This window comes from Heterocephalus glaber, unplaced genomic scaffold (genome assembly GCF_053883595.1).
Source record: "Heterocephalus glaber isolate CG9 unplaced genomic scaffold, H.glaber_assembly_v1.0 deba00001444, whole genome shotgun sequence".
Lineage (NCBI taxonomy): Eukaryota > Metazoa > Chordata > Mammalia > Rodentia > Bathyergidae > Heterocephalus > Heterocephalus glaber.
Genome location: NW_028258297.1, coordinates 26,790,386 through 26,811,785, shown reverse-complemented (window position 1 = coordinate 26,811,785; position 21,400 = coordinate 26,790,386). Strand labels below are relative to the sequence as shown.

General features: G+C 36.7%; 1 protein-coding gene across 9 annotated transcripts in view; it reads left to right on the top strand.

Moving 5' to 3' along the window:
• The window catches only part of LOC101714034 (killer cell lectin-like receptor 2), a 32,293-nt gene extending 13,368 nt beyond the window's left edge, over positions 1 to 18,925 (top strand). For 6 of the 9 annotated variants that reach the window (XM_087214119.1, XM_087214121.1, XM_087214124.1 and 3 more), the window contains 7 exons: positions 363 to 537; positions 1,607 to 1,696; positions 2,678 to 2,890; positions 4,020 to 4,162; positions 5,474 to 5,580; positions 8,476 to 8,634; positions 15,130 to 18,917. In XM_087214119.1, coding sequence (XP_087070245.1) covers positions 423 to 537; positions 1,607 to 1,696; positions 2,678 to 2,890; positions 4,020 to 4,162; positions 5,474 to 5,580; positions 8,476 to 8,634; positions 15,130 to 15,364 — 1,062 coding nt within the window. In that variant the 5' untranslated portion in view covers positions 363 to 422 and the 3' untranslated portion in view covers positions 15,365 to 18,917. Of the gene's footprint in view, positions 1 to 362; positions 538 to 1,606; positions 1,697 to 2,677; positions 2,891 to 4,019; positions 4,163 to 5,473; positions 5,581 to 8,475; positions 8,635 to 8,711; positions 11,053 to 11,224; positions 13,006 to 15,129 lie in introns of those variants that run through there. The other 3 variants (XM_087214126.1, XM_087214127.1, XM_087214125.1) reach the window with 3 other exon arrangements.
• The last annotated feature ends 2,475 nt before the right edge of the window (positions 18,926 to 21,400 follow it).

Sequence of the window (21,400 nt, the reverse complement as noted above, 5' to 3'; positions counted from 1 at the left end):
CTTATTATTTGAATTGCTAGTGTTTAGTGATTTGAGTTGGTATCAATTTTGCCTAACAGTTTTAAACCTATGTTGAACATTTTGAGCAAAATTGGTTGGGTCAATAGGACAGTAATCTATTGGCAGAATTTTTTGTTCTTTTCATATTTTCTAATAACCATGGCAATGATCACTAGAAGTAGAAATGACCTGAACAGCACTGTTGAAAGGTTTTTAATTTCTCACATAAATCAGGCTCAGTTTAGATGCTTTAGACACTTATAGGCGTTAATAAACATGCAACCACAGACACATGTACATACTTCATATCAAATCCTACTATGTTCCTATAGGCTGACATTTTAATTTAATTGTGTTTCTAGACAGGAATCATCTCCTGGCAGAGTTTTAGCACAAAGCATACTTCTTTTCTTATTCTGAAGATGAGCGCTGAGGAGGTGACTTACACAACCCTGAGATTTCTTCAGTCTCCTTCAGAGGCACAGAACAAACTAAGACCCAATGCAACTAAAGGGCCTAGGGAAGATGATGGCAAAGGTATATGTTTGAAGCATCTGCATTGACCTATTTCTTATGACTTGCCAAGCTTTTGACATTTGAAGGAAAGCTCTTATCTTCCCCTTCGCATTGTCAGCTGGTAGCACAAAACCAGAATGAGGGAGAGTAGCAGAATAGGAGCCTTCTCTGAGAACAGAGGGATGAATACATTCTTTTAAATTTGAGAAGATAGTAGGTTGTTTTTATTCAAATATGGTCAAGAAGAAATTGAGTCCTTTAAAAATAAAATCTGAAGAAGCACTGCATTTGCTAGAGAAATAAAAGTCTTAGAAAAATGAAAAATATGTTTAACAGTGTTTTTATTCAGATAAAATATTTTAGATGTCTTAAAAATGTGCTAAACCTTAATAGCAATGAAACAACAAAAAAAAGTTTAAATCAGAAGAGAAATTCTAATTTTTTAAATTCTCTCTTTATTTCTACTCTTCCATTAAATACTGCCAAAATTAAATTCTAAATTAAAAACTTCTATTTCTTTGATTTAGGGATAGGTAGAGATACAAATTTCAGATGCCAAGGACCTCAGAAGCACAAAGATAAGTAGTGTATTGTCTAGAGAAAAGTAGGACTTATGACAAAAGAGTAGATTTCCAGAAACTTCTTTAAGGATGGAACCCTATCACATTTCCAACTTCACAATATCCATGGTTGGCTACCAGTTTCTCAAGAATATTGACTTTGAGGGGGTGGATGGGATAAGAAAAAAAAAGAATATTGACTGATTTTTTCCTTTCTCTTCACAACTGGTTTTGTGATCACATGGAGGCACACACATGCCATTTTGGATACTCTAATTTGTGTCTATTGCCTTTGGTGCTTGCTTTTGAAATCATACAGACATGGTCCCATATGTAGGATTTTGACAATGGTTGTGTGCCATCCAGAAATCTCAAACTTTAAAACTATAATTCCTGGATCACAAATTTAAATCAATTTGTATGACGTTTTATAAAATATTGTCCCCTTGATTCAATGGTGTCCTTTGTTAAGGTTAGTGGTAGGCCAGGCTCTTTCCCTGGTGATTATTTTCCTTCATTTTTATCTAAAGGATTTGCAGTGCCCTGGCATCTCATTGCAGCAACCCTTGGGATCATTTGCTTACTTCTGTTGATGACAGTTGTGGTGCTGGTGATGGAGAGTGAGTACTGAAATACATCTTTCCCTCCTGAGCAACAGCATTAGACATGAATTGTCCAGATATGAGCCATGCTTCATCTGTTATTTCCTGTCTGTCATCTGGGAATGTTCCAGGTGCCTCTGGGCTTTGTTAATTTTTTCCTTCAGGACATAGCACAGTGTCATGATTGATTTTATTTATCTATTCTACTGACTGTGAGGCTGGGTGAGCTATCTTGTTCTGTCTTTTCCAGGCGTGTTCCTTCATAGAGAACTTAGTGATATTCTGCTGAGTTCAGGTCATTGTGAATCTGAGATGAGCATTCAGGGAGAAACAGCTGTTCCAAAGAAATGGTGACTTTCTCTTGATTTTCTCCTAAGTATATAATGAGGAATAGTTTAGAATGAATCTGTACATGAATGTAAAATGATTTTGTATTTAAGCTTTCTCTTTTATTTAAATTCCCTCACAATCTACTCTGGTTTCTCTTCAGATCGCATAAATCTTTTGCCTTTTAATTCTCTCACATTTTTAGAGAAAATCACTGATATGTTACCCTCTGATCAAATTAGATATCTGGCTATTCTTACTTTCTCCTGTGGATATTCCATCTGCTGTAGTCATGATGACGCCATCTCTGCATGATCCCTAGTCCAAATTTTCATCCTCAGAAGATGTGTTGTTAACTGTTGACTGATTTTTACTTGGTTCTTTTTGTAAATGACATGTTGTTAAAAGTGAACTAAGAGGTAAGGAATTAGCATCCTACTTTTACTCAGAGATTTTATTTTATTTATTTTACGTATAAGTTGCTAGCGGTGAGAAATTTGATGTTTCCATCCCTTTGGTCAGTTCACCAAGGTGTTACTTTCTAAATGTCAAGCTGCTAATTAAGGTGACAGTGTGAGTTGGTTGTCAAAGTGAGACTTTTTCCTTTGTCTTAAATTTAATATTTAGTCATTATGAGTATTTTTCATATCACATCTATGCTATTAATTTTAGTTTTTCAGGAAAAAAATGAAAAGGAGAAAATTCGAGAAAACCTCTGGCAAGCGCAAAATGACAGTTCTTTAAAGGAACGTTTGACAAATAAGACTTTAGAATATGACATTCTTAAAAATGAAATGCATCAGAAAAACACAGAACTAGAATTGTCTTCCAAGAAAAAATGTCATAGGAAAAATAAGACCGTTTCAAAACCTTTGCAGAATAAAGGTATGGTGGAAAATCCTTAGTAAAAGGCTGCATTATTTCTTCTAGGTCAGAAGTTTAAAGTCTAATAGATTACTAGTAATCTATAGGTCTAGTGGAAAACTTTTTTTTGGGGGGGGTACTGGGAATCGAACTCAGGACCTTGCGCTTGCAAGGCAAGCACAACGCCACTGAGCTAAATCCCTGGCCCTGAAAAACTTTTAATTTCTACCTCATAGAAATGATCTGGGTATCTGAGTTTGCTTATTTCAAGTGTGGGATTAGGGCCTTCAAAGCCATGTTGGGAGTGGGAAAACCTTATAGTTCCCTAAACTCAATGGCAGTTCTTGCATTCTTCCTGATTCCAGAAGGTGAAATCATTTGCCACCTCCCCTGAAAATTTAGATCTTTCTATTCCTGTGTGTTTGTGTGTCTGTGTTTTCATTTTGCTTTAGGTTGAGATGTTTAATCTATTTGTAATATATATATGTATATGTATTAAACATATCTGTCACCTTCATGTGTCTAATTTCTTTTCCAGTAGGAACATTTAACCTGCATGAATACTCTTAAATTTTTAAGTACACAATACAGTATGGTAAACTGTAGGCACTATTTTCCACAGCAGATCCCTAGAATTAACTCACCTTCACTACTGAGAATTTGTACATTGAACAACATTTCCTTATTTCCCCTCTCACCTACCTGAGGCAACCAACATCTTAATCTCTGCTTCTATGAGCTTTACTATTTTAGATACTTCATTTAAGTGGGAGCATAAAGAAGGTTTTTCTTTCTATGGCTGGCTTATTTCATGGAGTACAACATCCTCAAGGTTCATTCATGTTGTCACACAGCAGGATTTACTTCTTTTTAGAGGCTAAAAAATATTCGTCATATGTAAATCAATTTTACTTATCCTTTCATCTATCAATAGATATTTAGGTTGTTTCCATACTGTCTATTGTGAATACTGCTACATTGAACATGGGAGTGCAGATATCTCTGGGCACTCTAGAATCTTGGTGAACTCTGTATTTTCATTACTGAGACCTATGACATTTTTATTTAGTTACAGAAAGCTGATAAATATATTGCTCTGATTTGCAAAATATTAGATAACAAGAGGCTTAATGATTCTTACATGTTGTAGGTAAAATTTGTGAAGATGACTTGACCTGTTGTGGAGTAAAATGTTATTATTTTATCAAGGAGAGTAAAGACTGGAACGGCTGTAAACTGACTTGTCAAGATTACGGATTGTCCCCTGTGAAGATAGATGATAGAGATGAACTGGTAATACAAACTCTTACATTCACTTTTATCCTCCTAGACTTTTCCTCTCATTCTTGGGCCTAAGACAACGGGGACCTTCAGCTACGCTTTGTGTTGTGTCAGTTACGTGGGCCAAAATTGTAAGTTAGGAGCCTCCCAGGAGACGCCTGCCTGCTGAGAAGCCTTGGTCCTGCTACTTACTAAGTGCTCAAACGTGTGACCTACTATGGTGGCCACTACTGTGCAGGAAGCAGTGTGGGTCTCTGCCTTCATCTCCCTTTCCAAGGTGTCTGCAGTGGAGCCTCCCAGAGCAGTGCTCTTTCCCTGCATGAAACTGAGTCCTTTGGTGAACTGGATCTGACAGTTATTTGTCCCATAGAGTGGCAACCAAAAACCAGGGGCAGCATAATCTAGGAGTTACCATTAGGAACCCAGACACCAGACTGCCTGGGGAGAACGTCCATGTTTACCACATACTGGTTGGACGACCTTAGGTAAATTAGTTAGTCTGTCTGGTCTATGTGAAAAAATGGAGATGATGATGACTATAAATGTATTAGCCAATTGGCCCCATGTGATTTTCACCACCTCGACCATATAGATAACATTTACTTGATCAATATTCTGATGTATAAAGATGTATATCTTTAAAGATAATTATAAAAAATGAAAATACACTGGTAATGATACAGTAATGAAAATTTCATTGTAATTGATTACTAAGGAAAATCATCCACATAGCCAACATGTGTTTTTATAGAGAAATAAAATATATTCAGTCATTTAGTCAGACATCTTGTGCTGTGTCACTGTGATATATCACGTTTTAAAGGCAGTGAATACTTCCAAATATTGTCCCCTCTCCTTTACCCTTTTCAATTATTAGACAGCAGAAAGGCTTTCTCTTAGGGAACTGAAGCTTTCATGCACATCCTCTTCATGTATAGTTTATATTTTAATAAATGTTTTGAAGATTATTTCTTTCATTTATGATTATGTGATGATTGTTCTTCCATATCCTTCGGTAATCTTCTGGAGCATGAATTTGAATAGTGTCATAAAGTGTCCAAAATTATTTAACAAATCTCCAATTGCACAATACTTAGGTTTTTCATTTTTCTCTATTTTTAAATATTTATCAAACTGATATCCATTTGTAACATGAATAAATAATGTACTAGTGGAAAATACCTTTGGAAAATGGAAAGACGGGTGGAGGGAGCAGGGTGAGGACAGCAGCAGCACCCTGGCCATGGGAGCAGAGGCTCCTCTGGGTGTTGTCACCTCACAGATCAGAGTTTTGTTTCATGATGTATTTGGTTTCTTTTACAGGACTTCCTTCGACTCCAGCTTGGTCAGTGTTATTACTGGATCGGGCTGTCATTTGATACAGGGGAAAATAGGTGGAAATGGACCGAGAGCGGCGCATCTCCTGGAATGTGAGTTTCTGGAGGGCATTGGGCTCTGAAGTCAGTGAGGGTGCGGGGAGGATCGCCTTTGTAGGGCATCTTTTCATGCTTCTTACAGCAAATCAGTCTTCAAACGGATCCGTCTTCAAATGGAAGTCATTAGAACAGGAAGGATGAGTTCCAGGAGCTTGAGGAAGCATCGTTTAAAAAGGAAGAGAAATGTCATAGACTTATTAATCATAATTAAAGCATAATGTTCACAAGTCTGTGTTAAAGGTGCACAGAATAAAGCAAAAAAATAAATTTTAAGGTGATGGGAAATGATTTGCCACCTTGATTTATAGTATGGTTTATATAACTAATATATATTTGTTTAAACGTTATTTATAATACATAAAGTATAAGAATGTGTACATATACACATAAAAACATATACATGCATATCTACGCCTTCCACTTTGAATTGTGGTATTATGTAAACCCTTAGGTTTACATTTAATTCTAATCTGCCATAAAACTGTTGATTAATTTTTAAAAGTGTTAACTATTATATGTGTATTCCTAGGAGTTCTGTTGTGTGTTTTCAAACAATCTTATGAGTTACTCATATTTTAAACTGTTCTTTATTTCTTGATAGATAATAAACACTTACTTTATACTTGGTATCTGATGATTCTAGTATGTGGGGTTTTGTGGTGCACAACAATTTTCTTTTTCCTTTTGAGCTGTTGTGGAAACTATCTGAGGCCTGAGATTAAGGGGGTGGCTTCTTCAAGTAAAACCTTGTTTTTGTTGGATGTCTTGGGGCACTATTCATCAGGGTCATTTTATTTTATTTTTTGAGATGAGGTCTCACTCTGTAGCTCAGGCTGTCCTTGAACTCAGCAGGGTTCCTGCCTCAGCCTCCCGCATGCTGGGATTACAGGTGTGCACTACCACCCCCCTGCTTCATCAGGTTCATTTTTAATTCTAAATTCGAGTCTTTTAAGTTTGAATTTCTGAGCTGCAAACTTGTAAAGGCATCCTGCAGAGATTCTCTCTTTATGTAATTGTATCCTGCCTTTCTGCTCCAGGGCAAAGCATCACAGAGGTCAGAGAACAGAAGGGCTCACAGGCCAAATTAGGGTGCTCAAAGCACACCATTAATTAAATCCATTTAGATCCCAAAGCACAACACAGAGAAAAGAGAGGATAGGCTGTCACCTTGGCACCCCAGAAGGTGCCAGGGTAGAGGATCCCTCGCATGCTGGGTTAAGAAATCTTTACACGCCCGGCTGTGCTGCACTTCGGGGGTGCTGTGGTTTGTGGGGTCAGATGTGAGGTCTCAGGGAGAAGGCCCAGTGGTCAGTGTTCCTGTGGTCAGGCACACATGTTCTCTACTGGAGAGGAACAGAGCTTGCGAGCCTGGCCACAACTACAGTTTTCATTTAACCAACGAGCAGCTATGGGTTTGCTTTTTGCTTCTTGGGCAGAAGCCAGAATAGGTGTCACCGATTGGTGGTGCACCGGAGACCTCAAGATGTTGACTCTTTGCTTCGTGTGTTTCTGTGTATAGTTAGCATCTACTCGGTCACTTCTTAGTCCGTTTATCACACATTCGCTTTATTACTGAATCTATACATAACAAGTTTTGTAGGTGACAGTTTACCTGCCCATTCCTACACTTGATCTTAGCCAGAAGGCCGAGAAGCGATAAGGAAGCCTATCTCTCTCTTTTTTTTTTTGGTACTGGGGATCGAACTCGGGTCCTTGTGCTTGTGAAGCAGGCGGCAGAACCACTGAGCTAAATCCCCGGCCTACCTGCCCATTCCTAACACGTCTCATGTGTTCTGCCTTTGCCTCACAAGCTATGTGGTTTCACTTTATCTTCTTTATTCCTTTCTTTTTTCCAATAGCAAATTACATGAAAGATGCTTTGATTTTGTGGGGTTTTTTTGTTTTTTTGTTTTGGTACCAGGGATTGAAACTTGGGACCTTGCACTTGCAAGCCAGGGGTCGGAACCACTGAGCTACATCCCTGGCCCAGATGCTTTGATTTTGAATTCTTAGATGGGAGGCTGCTTCTTCTCTTCTGCTTAAACCCAGAGTCCGAGACAGTTCCCGTGTGATTCATGCTGAAGATGTATCCCTTTCAGGTCTCAGCCCTATGCAGTTTGTGTGGCTTCATTATTTAGAATCTGCACTGTGAGTGGCCTCATTATTCAGCCTGCGATTTCCATCCAGGGGAAACTGGCATCAGTGTTTCACTTGCCCTGAAGTTTCCCACCATTATTTAAGCTGCAGCCTGAGTAGCAATGTCCTTCTCACCAGTTTATGAATTATTGATTCAAGAAGATTTTAATTTTTTACTGAACATTTTCAGTTGTCTCCAATGGGAAAAGAGTTCTGACACTTGATACACCATTTGGCTGAAATCTTTGTTTGAGCAGGGTATTCATGGATTCACATCTTTTAACAAATATGTAACTATACCTATGAGGGTGGAGACATAGAAACAAAACAAATAAAAATATCAGTCAGGAAACTTCATGTTAGGTTATATTCTAATTCTCCTTTTCTTCTTAACCAGGCATATAAGACCTGGTTATCTGTGTGACAAAAATTTGTTTCTTTTTTTAATATCTTATTTTTAGAAGTAAACCAGCTAAGCAGGTTTGGTGTATCATAATCGCATGACAATATTGCAAATTATTTTTGTCTATTGACCAAAAATTGCCAGTTTGTAATAAAATGGGAATTGTAAGTGTGAGCAAGATACATCATTCTATTAATGATCTAAAAGCAAAAGAAAACCTTTAGTGATGAATTTATGGTTAGTATTTCCCTACTCTGTATTTAAGTGATAGAATTTTTTAAAAAAATCATTACTTGTGTCACGGTAAGCTTCAGAATTATACAGTGGCCCACATGTTTTCTGTTCTACAGTAATGTTAGAACAATGCTTCCATCTTCTTGGGAAGGAAAATGTGCATTTTTAAGTGCAACAAGAATATCAAATATTGCCTGCAGTAAGACCTACAATTGTATCTGTGAAAAGAGAATGGATGGTACTTTCCCTGCTTCAGTGTGCAGTGAGGAGGAAAGGTAAACATGGAATGTTGTCATTTTGGTTTGTTTCCTATAATTTGTAATTGCTTACAAATAAATACTTTTGACTCCAGGAAACAGAGACAAAGAAACAGAGAGAGCTGAGCCTGAAAAGGAAGAAAATATTCTTTTGGAACATGGCTTAGCGATCAGAAGCCATTGTTCTTCCTGGAGAAAAGAAGAGTTTGCCTTTGGGGAGCAGTTATCCTTTTTTTTAAATCACCTCGAGGAATTATTCTCTCTTTCTATTCCTGAACCACCCCCAGGAGCAATTAAAGAACACTGAGAAACAGTCTGCAACTTTTTCTTGTCCAAAGGGGAAATCATTTTAATATCTTGTCATCCTGATACCATAAATAAGAAATAGAAAATCAGGTGTGTTGGCAAATGCTTGTAATCCCACCACTCTGAGAGGCTGAGGCAGGAGGATCCTAAGTTTGAGCCATGCTGGACCACTTAGTGAGTTCCTGTCTCAAAATAAAAAATAAAATAAGGGCTTGTGATATAGCTTATTGCAAAGGCCCTAGTTTTGTTCCAAAGTACCCCAAAACAAAACAGAAAAACAGAGACAATCAGAATATAGCTGTGTTTCTTTTTTCATCTAGAAGCTTACCTTATCTTTCAAAGAATTTTATTCTGCCCTGAAAATATAATTGGAAACTTACTGAATAGTTGCAAGAGCATTACAAGGAACTCCCATATATCCCTTTATCCACAGTTATCAGTTGCTTATATTTTGCTACAATGATCAGAATCTGGAAATTTAGTATTGATCCAATCTGCAATCTGTGTTCTGTTGTCCCCATAATGTCATTCACAGGTCTCTTTCCTCCATGCCAGCACATTCAGTTGTAATGTCCTGTGGTGTTCTCTGGTCTGGAACAGTTCTTTAGGCCTTGTTTTTCTTGACTTTGACATGTTAAAAATAATCTGTTTTTGAATTCTACTCTGCATATAATAAAATGTACCATCTTGAAGTCATGAGAAATATAAGTTTTAACAAATATACATACTTCTTATACACTATCAAAATGAGACATAGGACATTTCCATCACCCTTAGAAGTTCCTTTCAGCCTCTCACCACCCACGTGCCAGCCAAGCAGTGATCACTTCCTTTCATGGTCACTTGGTTTTGACCATTGCTCCATTTCACGCGTCATGGACTCTTTTGTATTTGGCTTCTTTTTTCTGAGCATGTTTTTGAAATTAATCTGTGCCTTTTCGTGTATCAATAATTCATTCCTTTCGTTACAAAATAGTATTCTACTTATAGATGTACCACAATTTTAAAAATTCATTTACCTATGAATATTTCATAGGTTTCCAATTTTTGGTTATTATTATTATAAATAAAGTTGTTGTTTATATTTGCGCACAAGTCTCTGTGTAGATTTTTAACTATATTTGCCTAAAGACTAGTGATACTGAGCACCGTTTCATATGTTTATGGTTATTTGTATATTTTCTTTTGTAAAATATCTACCTTTTGCTCACTTTTTAAAAATTTACTTTGTCTTCTAATTATGGAGCTGGGAGAGTTCTTTATATAATTTGGATACAAACCCTTTGGTAAGTGTATGTACTGTAAACTTTTTTTTCCTAGTCTGTGTCATGTCTCTTCACTTTTTAATGATGTCTTTCAAGAAGCAGAACTTCTAAACTTTTACTGAGGCCTAATTTATCATTTTTTCATGGTTTTTATGTCTCATCTACGAATCTTTACTATATCAATATTGCATAGATTTTGTCCTATGATTGCCTTGTGAAGACTGATAGTTTTAGTTTACATGTTTGGATTATATTCATTTCAAGTTGATATTTATGTGTGAGAAAAGAGTTGAGGTTCACAATTATTCTATTTGGGTATATGTTGTTTTCGCAGTATTTGTTAAAAGTCTTTTCTACTTTAACACTGAATTACTTTGTTGTCTTTGTAGAAATTAATTGACCATGTTAGTATGGTTGATTTCTAGATTCTGTATTTGGTCTCAATAGTCTAAATAATCTCTTCTTGCAGTAACACCATAATATCTCAATTACTATTACAGAATCTGTTGGAATGAAGTGTGTTAATTCTCCAAATTCATTTCTTTACAAAAATATATTGGCTATTCCAAGTTATTACATTTACTCTAAATTTCTTTAAAAAAGCTGTTGGGATTCTAACTGAGATTGGATTGACTCTGAAGATTAAGTTGGGAGAACTGATATTTTAATAATATTAGAATTATTAGTGTTAAAATTCATGATCGTGATTTATCTCTCCATTTAGTTAGGTCTTTTTAATTTCTCTCAGCAATATGCTACATTTTGGCATATAAATCTGACACATATTTTGTTAAATTAATGGGTTCTTTGGTGTTACTTTCAGTGGTATTTAAACTTTTTTCCAAATTGTATATTAGTTTATAGCAATAAAATTCTTTTTTATAAATTTATCTCATGTTCTCTCACTTTGCTAATTTTATTTATTTCCAGTAGTTTTTTTTTTTTTTGGTAGAATTTTAGGATTTTCCTCTTCTATGTTCACAATCATGTCTTCTAAGAATATAGAAAGTTTTCTTTCTTTCTTCTCTTTCCCTTAGTTTATTGGATGGATATGATCAAAATCCATTGAACCCTCCAACATGTGAACCTAGAAGGAGGTTGGGGAAAGCACACATTAGGTGGAAACATGAAGTTGTTACATAAGATTTAAATATGAACACAAAGGTAGGAATGGATGCTGAGATGGAATATGCGGCCTGGGTTCTTTGTGATGAGATCTACTCCTAGCTCTTCCCTTGCCCTGTTATTCCCCGTGGGTGACCAACCCTTTCCAGCTTCATTTCCCAGTGTTTTAAGCCAACAAAGCCTGAGGTGAAACTTAAGTGCTATTGACACTTTACAGTGAGGTACAGTCCCGGGGCAGTGAAAAGTCCCCACTAGTCTGGAGGAGGTGTGCAGAGCTGGAGGCATCAGTTCTGGACCCCAGATATGTAGAAGGATCACCTGGGCTTATGTGCAGGTGACTATTGCAGGAACAACTGGATTGAAGTAAGTGGTTACCAACCTGAGAGACATATGAAGCTGAGAAAATGCCTAAGATGTGTTCCTGAAATTCCTGACAGGTACATAAAATGTGTTCTCTAACACCAGGTTCCCTGATTTGAGGTTGGTTTTTGTCAATAAGAAGTGCTCATGGAAGGTGGGAGAATGTAGGATATTTTTAAGTCTCTGCTTCTGCTGTCTCTCTGGCAACTCACTCTCATTTGGCTAGATCTGTGGTTCCGGCTCCTGCCAGTGATTCTGGTTCTGGAAAACCCACCTCTCTACTTTATTACCCCCAGTTTAGGGGCTGGGAGTCTTCCTGGTATTGTTAAACTCTTAAGGTTTCTTATTGACTCCTGCATCATTTTCTTACTATAGTGGTATCTCAGTTCATGAATTTAATTCATTCCACAAGTCTGGTAATGAATCGAATTCATCACGAGCCAAAAGAAATTTCCCCATAAGGTTCAATATAAATAAGGTTAATCCGTTCTGAACCATATTTTTTAACCACAAAAATATGAATCAAAATACAGTACAGTATGGAGAGAGAATGCTGACCTTAATTCATTATTGTTCTGGATATTCTTTTTTATCACCATGCTTGTGCTGCAGTTTCTTTGGAGCCGTGCTGGACTGAATGACACTGCATGGTTCTGTAAGTGCTAAAAAGCACTTGAAAAAGCTCAGCAAGTGTGCACAGGTCTGTGTGTGACTATGATCTCGACTAGAGGAAGCCACGACCATGTGTCAGAGTGGGAAGATGGCTGTGGTTGTGTTTGTCACCTGATGTGGACTTCACAAATGGAAGCAAAATCTTGCTGAAAACTTCAGTTGGCAAACTGAATTGTTTGCAAGCAGAGGCGTTGGTGAACTAAGGCATTAGTGTATCTTTGTCACCTGCTTCATCAATTCCTTGAAGTAATTCCTTCAAGACTTCCTTGAAGTCTGCTTAGAGAGATTTGTTTTCCCTTCTGACTTGGACTGAGATGCATATATTTTCTCATTATAACAATCCTATTGTGTAATGTTATCATTCTCTCACAGGTGCAGAAACAAGCAGAGATCATTCAATCAACAGAGTTGGCCTTTGAACCCTTGCTGCATGACTCTGTTCTCACAGTGACATCTCTATGATCTTTGTCTTTAGCTCATACATCTTTCCCATCCTGCTACTGGACTGAGGATAGTGGGTACTTTCTTGAGTACAAAGGCAGATAGAGCTGTCTGCTCTGATAGGCATTTGAAATGGCTTTATTGCAAGTTATTGTGCCAGTATTTAAAAATTGGCCTTCCAATTGATACAGTACACATTAAACCTGGTAAAAGAAAAAAAGTTGAGGGTGGTGATTAATAGGTTCTAAATTAGAGTTAGGAGTAAGAAGTTTTGGTATGCTATTGTGCATGAAGGGGATTATATTTAATAATGATGTACTGTATTCAAAAAGCTACAAAAAAGGATTTTCAATGGCTCCATTAAAAAAAAAAAAAAAAAAAGGCCAGGCCAGGGATGTAGCTCAGTGGCACCGTGCCTGCCAGGCAAGTGCAAGGTCCTGAGTTTGATCCCTGGTACCGGTAAAGAAAAAAAAACCTAAATGCTTAAGGTGATAGATACGTGTATGTTGATTTACAACATTACATAAAGTAGACATGTATCACATGGCCCCTCCCAAACATGCACAATTTTTATGTCTTTATGTGCCAATTAAAATAAATTTTTTAAAATTTAAGAAGATATTATGGGGGCCAGGGATTTAGCTCAGCAGTGCTGCCCGCCGCCTTCCTCCCAAGTGGAAGGTCCCGAGTTCAATCCCTGGTACCAAAAAAAAAAAAAAAAAAAAAAAAAAAGAAAGAAAAGAAGATATTATGGTACTTCTACACAATAGAATATTATTCATCGTTCATGAAACTTTCAAGTAAAAACAAAGGTGTCCTCTATACTGTTCCTAGAGATTTAGTTAATTCTATCTGATGGGTAATGATTTGAAATTTGGAGATAGTAAACTCAGGGCTTTAGAGAAAATGAATGAACCCCTTGGATTAGAATATTACTAAGCAGAACTAAGTTACATTCAAAGCATGTCACTGAATGGAAGAATTTCTATTTTGGTTATTGAATAGTACTGGGCTTTCCAATATTTTTTCTTTTTGAATTTAAGAGAAAATTTGAGACAAGTGAAGTGGATGTAAATTTATCTTTCTCTTTCTTTAGAAATAATATTATTTTGTGGAATCTTTCTTATTATACTTTACATTTGTCCTTTATTCTTAGCTTATAAGTTATAACAATCTAGTTTTTAAAAAAAATTTTCTGGAGGTACATGGACTAACTAGCATATGTAATTTTTTTCTTTGCATACTGCAAATGGTAGGCATTCTTTTGTTTATATTTTCTCAAAGGCAATTATTTGGATTCCTTTTATTTTTTTACTGATTGTTGTTACAGGTAAACTAACAATAAGAATACCACATAAGTATATAGTATAAGGTTTTTCTACACCCACTATGAACTGTAGGATACACAGTATGGCCATTCTGGGTTGTTCCAAGACAGTAGATGAGTATATGGCAGGACATTTATAAAGCAGAGTTCATGGATTCATTGGGTTGTTGGACATATAAGATACCATTCAAAGCTTATGACTCAGAATAGATGCTCTTGTCACATTCTGTCACTCTGGACTACTTCTTCCTTTAGTCTTGAAATTGTACTAATCTGTAAATATCCTTCTCAGCCATTCTTGGAGAATAAAGAAGCATACTGTGATAAATATTTGGAAGGGGAGCTTCCTTCCCCTAGTAGAAGAGAAAAGTCATGATAATTCATACATCCCATATAATATACCACATGTAGTTTCTAAGGAAAATCATATTTGAGTGGAATTTCTTCTTCACTTGCAAGGACCTTCCTAAGGAGAGTTTATGCTGGAATTTCTCACTATTAGTGGGCTTATTTAATGCAGAAGGAAAAGTAAATTGATTTCATGGGGGACAGTACTATCAGGGCACTTGCAGTATTTTAACTAAATTATTCTTAATTCCAAGAAGTGCCCTCCTATTATGATAAAAATCAATTAAAACAACACGACAGAGCACATATAAGTGGAGCTGTTAGGAAGTGGGCAGACTGAAAAGCTGCAGCTTTGGGTTGAAAACTGTGGATTGAGCTGTGATAATCTTTAAACCACAAATCACAAAGGTTTCCTGTTTTGTTATGTGTATTGTTTTTAATGTTAAACTATCTTGTTCTGTAGCAAATTACTCTCTCTGTTCTGTGATGCTGGACTGTAAGAACAAAATTTATAGCTGCAGTGAAAATAAATCCAGAATTATCCTGATGCCCCATTCTGCTTTTCCTATAAGTCCATTGTTATTTGTCAGACAATCTGAATATACGGTGTCCACCAAAAAAATGTATACACACTTCAGAAAAAGAAATAGTATGATGTTTTTTCAACAGATGGTGCTACCTTCATATGCGGGACCCTAGAGGATGTCATATACCCACTACACTGCTGGCCCTTAGAGAAGAAATGGAAAACGCATGTGCAGCAATCTTAATGACCAAGGTTACCCAAGCAGTGGTTCTCTGTACTAACAAATGTCTGGAACTACTAATGGGCACCACTTTGAGCACCTCTTGTAATTGTAGAGGCCAAAAAATAACTTGTATTAATCTTATGATATCTCAATAAATTTAGTATTAAAATATTTATATGAATTTTTCTTTTCCTGAAATGTGTATACACTTTTTGACAGAGTCTGTATATTATTATGACATGTATATTATATGACATATATATAATATCTAACTCATTTTCCCCAATGCACTTAATCATGATTTTTAATTGCTCCTAGGATATTTTTCATAAAAATGCTTCTTTTTGCACCTGGTATACACAAATCCTACCCATTCGCCTCTCAGTGGTGAAGAAGCAATCCCCATAACATCTCTAACGACTTCCAGGACAGCAGGTCCTCATTCCCTCATGGATCCACAAAGTACCACACTGCAGAAAATGCAGGAAAGCCCATCTTATCTTACCTTATGTAGAATACAGTCAAGTCAGATGAGACTTTTGTGACTTAGAGAAGCAATCATACTGTTGGGCATCATGTAGGTGTCTGGGCTCACCACCATTCTTCACCTCTCCTTCCACTACCCCCCAGAATCTAAGTGGATACCTCATTCTGGGCCTTGTTTCCTCCATCGACAAGTGGCCACTCCTTCAGAAAAACTGAAACTATCAAGGCTTTTATAACTTTGGAAAACCTGAGGAAGCACCTTGCATATAAAAAGTCTGATTTGTAATTTTTTTGGCCCTTGCATTTATAACAATTATAAAAATAAAATCAAAGACAATGGGAATAGCAAACCCCAGGCTCCACTTCTTAGGCTCTGGAGCCCGTCGTGGCTCTGCTGCAGCCTTCTCTGCTGCTGTGACCTGAAGGGCTGGGAGACCCACAGGGAGAGCTGGAAACTCTGGAACCCCAAAACAAATCCTGCAATCTCCACAAGCATAAGCCTGCATCACCCTCCCAGGTGGTGAGATGTCACAGGGAGGAGGAACAAAGTGCTCCAGTTCACAACCATCTCACCCTTAGGACCTGGCACCACCTCGCCAACCACCGTGCTGTGCTGGGAGACGCCTGGGAAGGACAGCAGACTCTCTGGAAGCCAGGAAAGGGCAGAGTCAGCTCCGAGGAGCTTGGTCAATTTACTTATTATTGAAATTGAATATAATGCAAAACACTACATCAGGGAATATCACACTGCAAAGATACGTTTTGTTTAAAATTTGTTTCATGTTTTCGGCAGTGTATAGGTGTGTGCAAAGAAAAAGAAGAAAATGTGCTGTAATCTGTAGCGAGTGACATTTGGAAGTTAGGTTTCAGAAGAAAGGGAATCATCATCTCACTTTAATGGTTCATTAATGTTAAAATTCTGCACATTAGCCACTTATTCTCAGATAATGTAGGAAGTCTTTATTTTTATGTATAAATGTGTGTGCACATGTGTTAAGCAATTTGATTGTGTGTTCTAATGAAGGTTCTCTTAAACACATCTTTTTCCATGTCTTTTATAGTGGCGTTATACATCTCACTCCTGCCATCTCCAATAATTTTATGTAATTTTGTATTTGTTTTGTTTGAAAAGCTGTTGTATCAATCATTTTAATTTACACACAATTTCTTTCATCTGGTTTATCGTCCCAACATGCTTTTGCTTTAATGTAATATCACAAATCATTTTCTCACAGGTCAACTCTGTTCTAGGTGCTGTGCTAGGTTCCAAGGATTCTAAGAAGATACTGTGTTTTGATATTGTTGTTTACCGCAATGCTTTCTTCAACTAGAATGAAAAATCCTCAAGGACAGAAATTAGCCTCAAATACTTATTGTAGTGTCTTTGATATCTACAGGAGGGTAATGTAGGATGAGATTATGGGAGTTAGGAGATGAAGAAACAGCTGGATAATGAGATCATTTTTGACATTGATCTTAAATTCAAAGAGTCACTGAAGGTTTTTAATGGAGGAGAAAAGATGTAAGTTAGAATTTTAGAGGACGGTCTGGCCATGATGTGGAGGATGTATTAGGGAAGGATGAGTAGATACAATCTGAAATTTCAATTTTGTGGAAAGTCTTTGTGTTTTATGACTCATACTATGGAAAAAGTAGGCACTGCCAATCTGGTATGTTAAATACAAATAAAATGAAATAATATAATAAATCCATGAGTATAAAATGATAGCTCCTAGGGCCATAAATATCCAAACCAATGTAAATGGTAGGAATTTAAAATTTCTCATTTGTATAAGAAATGAAGTTTAAACAAGAGGTACCTTGAGGGCCTGCAGCTTGACTTAAATCACTGTAGGAAAAGCAGACAAATTCTGGCTAAAGTCAGTTGTTTGATCTTTTTTCCTGAAATATTTTGCTGTTTGTTCCAAAGAAACTAATGTAAGCCCAGTAAAATATAAAAAGACATTAATGCAACTAATGGAAGGTATGAAGGATAGTCTTTGAGAAGAATAAAAAATTTCAGAAATAACAAAAAACAAAGTTTAAAAACTATTATTGCATTCTAAGATAGATTTAAATATGTATAAGAATATAAAAAGTATTGCAATAATTCTACTTGTATGTTTGTTAAAGTGCTTGTGTTAAAGAGTTAGCTAAACGAACTATATTTTAACTTTTGTAGAGGACTTAATTTCATTAATTATATTGAAATTATGTTTAAATAGATTTCAAATTCCTTGAATCAGCGTATTAGCTATTTATGAGAAACAAGTTGTCTCACACATTTTGTGGGTCAGGTACCCAGGTGTGGCTGTGCCAGGTGACAGAATCAGGCGCGTTCACGTGGCTGCCATGGATGCTAGAGAGGCCGCAGGCATCACAGAGAATGGCTTCCTGCCCTGCACACAGGGCTAGTGGCAGCTGGCAGGTCCTCCGGGGCTGTGTGTGAAGTCAGCTTCTTGGCACATGGGTCTACTCACGTCTTGGTAAGTTGTTTCCTGTAGGCATGGGGAAGACAGAGAGAGAGAGGGAGGCAAACAGACAGGGAGTCAGAAGGCAGAGATAGACACAGAGAAACAAGCACACGGCGTCACAGATCTGGGAAGAGGACCAAGGGGATTACAAAGTGGCACGAGCACCAAAAAGTGTGAAGATAATTAGCAGCCATTTTGGAGGCTACCAACCATAATTAAGTATTGTATATTTTACAAAAGGAAGATGATTTAAATTACATAGTAAATATAGTGCTCCATTTGCAAAAGCTTTGGGTCAAGTTTGTCTTGAGAAGTTCACTTATATGTGTCCTCATTAATCTATGAAATGCTTGAGGTCAGGCCTTGAGACAGAGTCTTGATTTACTAAATGGCTATCCAGAGTGTGGGAAGTGCTCCAGAAATAAGGGTTAATAGATGAATTAAAGGCTATCATGTGAGAAGCCTTGTGAACTTTATTTTTAATGCTTCTGAAAAAAATTTAAAATTCTAGTAGGAAGAGTGCTTTTTGTAAACTTGTCAGACCTGTGTTATTTGCTATCAGCTCACCTCATGTTTCTGGAAATTTCACTTCTGACTTTGTCATCTTCTACCATAGCCACCAGATGGCGACACTACACAAACCAACTTTTAAAATCAGGCCTCTTAAATTTGAAAATTTGCTGGTCAGGATAAATTAATAAATGTATTTGCATAAATTGCTATTAGAAATATTAGTAGACTATTAATAATTTATAATTTCAGTAATTTTAAAAATTGCAGTACTTTTTGAGCTGATGATTCTCCTAGAAATCTATATTCAGAAAATAATATACATGGGCAAAACAATCACAATGCTCAATTTTTTTTAACCTCAGAATTATTTGAATTGCTAAATACCAGCTACAATCTTGTGTCCAAAATAATTTAAGGGTTAAGTATATATCATATGATCATATAAATGAAAAATATGAAAAATTTGAAATGGTTTTAGTAAGTATTCAGTGACATAAGAAGTACTTTTGATATGATGCTAGTTCAAAATAGGATCATGAAATAATGTAAATTTTCTACTATTGTTGTGTCCAGATTGTGAGGTCCCAAAGACCACCAGGAGGCCGTTTCCGATGTAAGCACACAAGGGTCGTTTATTCAAGCTTAAGCAGGGACTCTCAATTGTCACCGACACAGCGGATCGAGATTGAGAGCCCTGAGTCCCAAACTAGCAGGGTTTTTATTGAGAATACAACAAGCTTTGGTTATTAGTAGCCAGGTGATTGGTTAATACTTAATACATATGAAGTGTAGGGTTTTGGTTGGCTAGGCTTTGGGGGTCGAAGGGGATTACGTATTGGTTTTTGTGAGGGAGAAAGGGGCAAAGATTAACGGCCGGTTGTTACATACTGATCGTTAGCAGACCCACTGACTAATGGCCGCATCTATCTTGTGTGGACAGTCAGCTCATTAACTGCTTATCCTACAGATAGTGTGCCCGGAACGCTCTTTCCCCGGGCACACAGGTGGTTGGGTAATAAACTCAGGAATTTCAAGTGGTGAATTTCTAGTTTAAGCACAAATTTGAGAGAACAAAGGAGACGGCTCCAAGATGGAGTCATTTTGGTCCCACACTATATCCTATAGAAAATATAGAGAGGAATGAATATGGAGAGGAAGCATATTGACAGAATTTTTTATGGAGATTTTAAGCTTTTATTCTTCATATATTCTCTTATTGCTCCAATTTTCAACAATGACTCATTGGAAACATCATATGTTGTTAATAAAATGAAACCAAGTTGACAAAACAGAGCAATGGATAAAAGTTTTTATAGTGCTTATTACAATTTAAAATTCTTTGGTCTTTACAATTCCTTCAGTCAGAAAGGATATTATCTACTTGTGAGAAAAGGGCTATGATGCTGTTATTAAGGTAGATTATTCTATAGAGCAGTGCTACTAAAATATGTTCGTGGTTTGATTTTTTCCCCCCAACCTTTCAATTGTGAAGCTGAGATGATTGTTAATAAAATGGATTTGCATGAGGTTTTCCCTCAGAACTGCCTGTTTCCCATAATAGTCTGCATACATGATGAGGAAGAACAGGTATAGGTCACCCTTCATTGAGAGGAAGAAGGAGTACATTCAGGAAGCAGCTTTTCGTGATAGTTTTGGTCTTTATTATTTATTTCATTATTAATTTTGTTATTAATTATTGTTATTAGTTATTAATTAGGTTGGACAAGCATTGAAGTTTGAGGAGTTCTGGGACTCATAGTAAGGTAATGTATTGTTAGAGCTTTGCACTGTGGGCTTAGAGAGGATTTTGGAGAATATGAACTCTGTCTTCTTAAATGTTGAGTTTCTGCTGAGGGTCCAGTCCAGGGCACTCAGCTTGCCAAACACTGAAGATGTGATTCTGATCTGCGGGACACTGAGCAGTCATTTGGAAAGCAGAAGTGTGACAGGATGTACTTCCGTGGGGCAATGAGTGTGAGAACCCTTCCTTAGTCAGGGTGCACAATGGCTCCGGATCTCAGTGGCTCTCTTCCCATTGTCCTCCAAAAACCTCCACTCTGCTTACTTTTCAACCCTTGTGGTAGCAATTTCCTCACTCATTTATCTCTTGGTATCACAGTGAACTATCAGCTATCTTGAGGCAAAAATTTAACTTATTCCAGCTTTGTCCTTGTCTTTCACAATTAAATTTTGTGCATAAGGTTTCTTAAATGTAAAGAATAAAGTGATTTTGTGGAAAGGCCATTTTTTGGGTGGAGGATTTTGCAAAACATTTTCTATTATTGATCCAGAAAAGCAGGATGAGAATACATACGTAGTTTACCTTATTCTTTGTATGTAAAAATGTAAGTACCAAAATATTCTGCATAAATGTATAGATGTGCATTTATCCTTTGTCCTTTTGTGAGTCACTAAATGTCCCTAAGTCTCAGATTTTTAATCTAAAAAATTAAGATAACACTCTTACTATCTAGTTTTTTTGAGGATTAAAGTAACTTATGTAAAATAGCCACAAGACCAAAACAAAGCAAAACAAATAACCCTCCCTAAAATCAAGTCCTATAAAACAGTATTTGGGATATGAATTCCCTACATATTTGTTTGACTCAGCTGGTAAAGAATGAAATACAGATCATAGCACAAAATATTTGTCCACCTTGAAACAATAAACAAAACCAAAAAATTATTCCATACTCATTTCTGAAGAGTCAATAATAA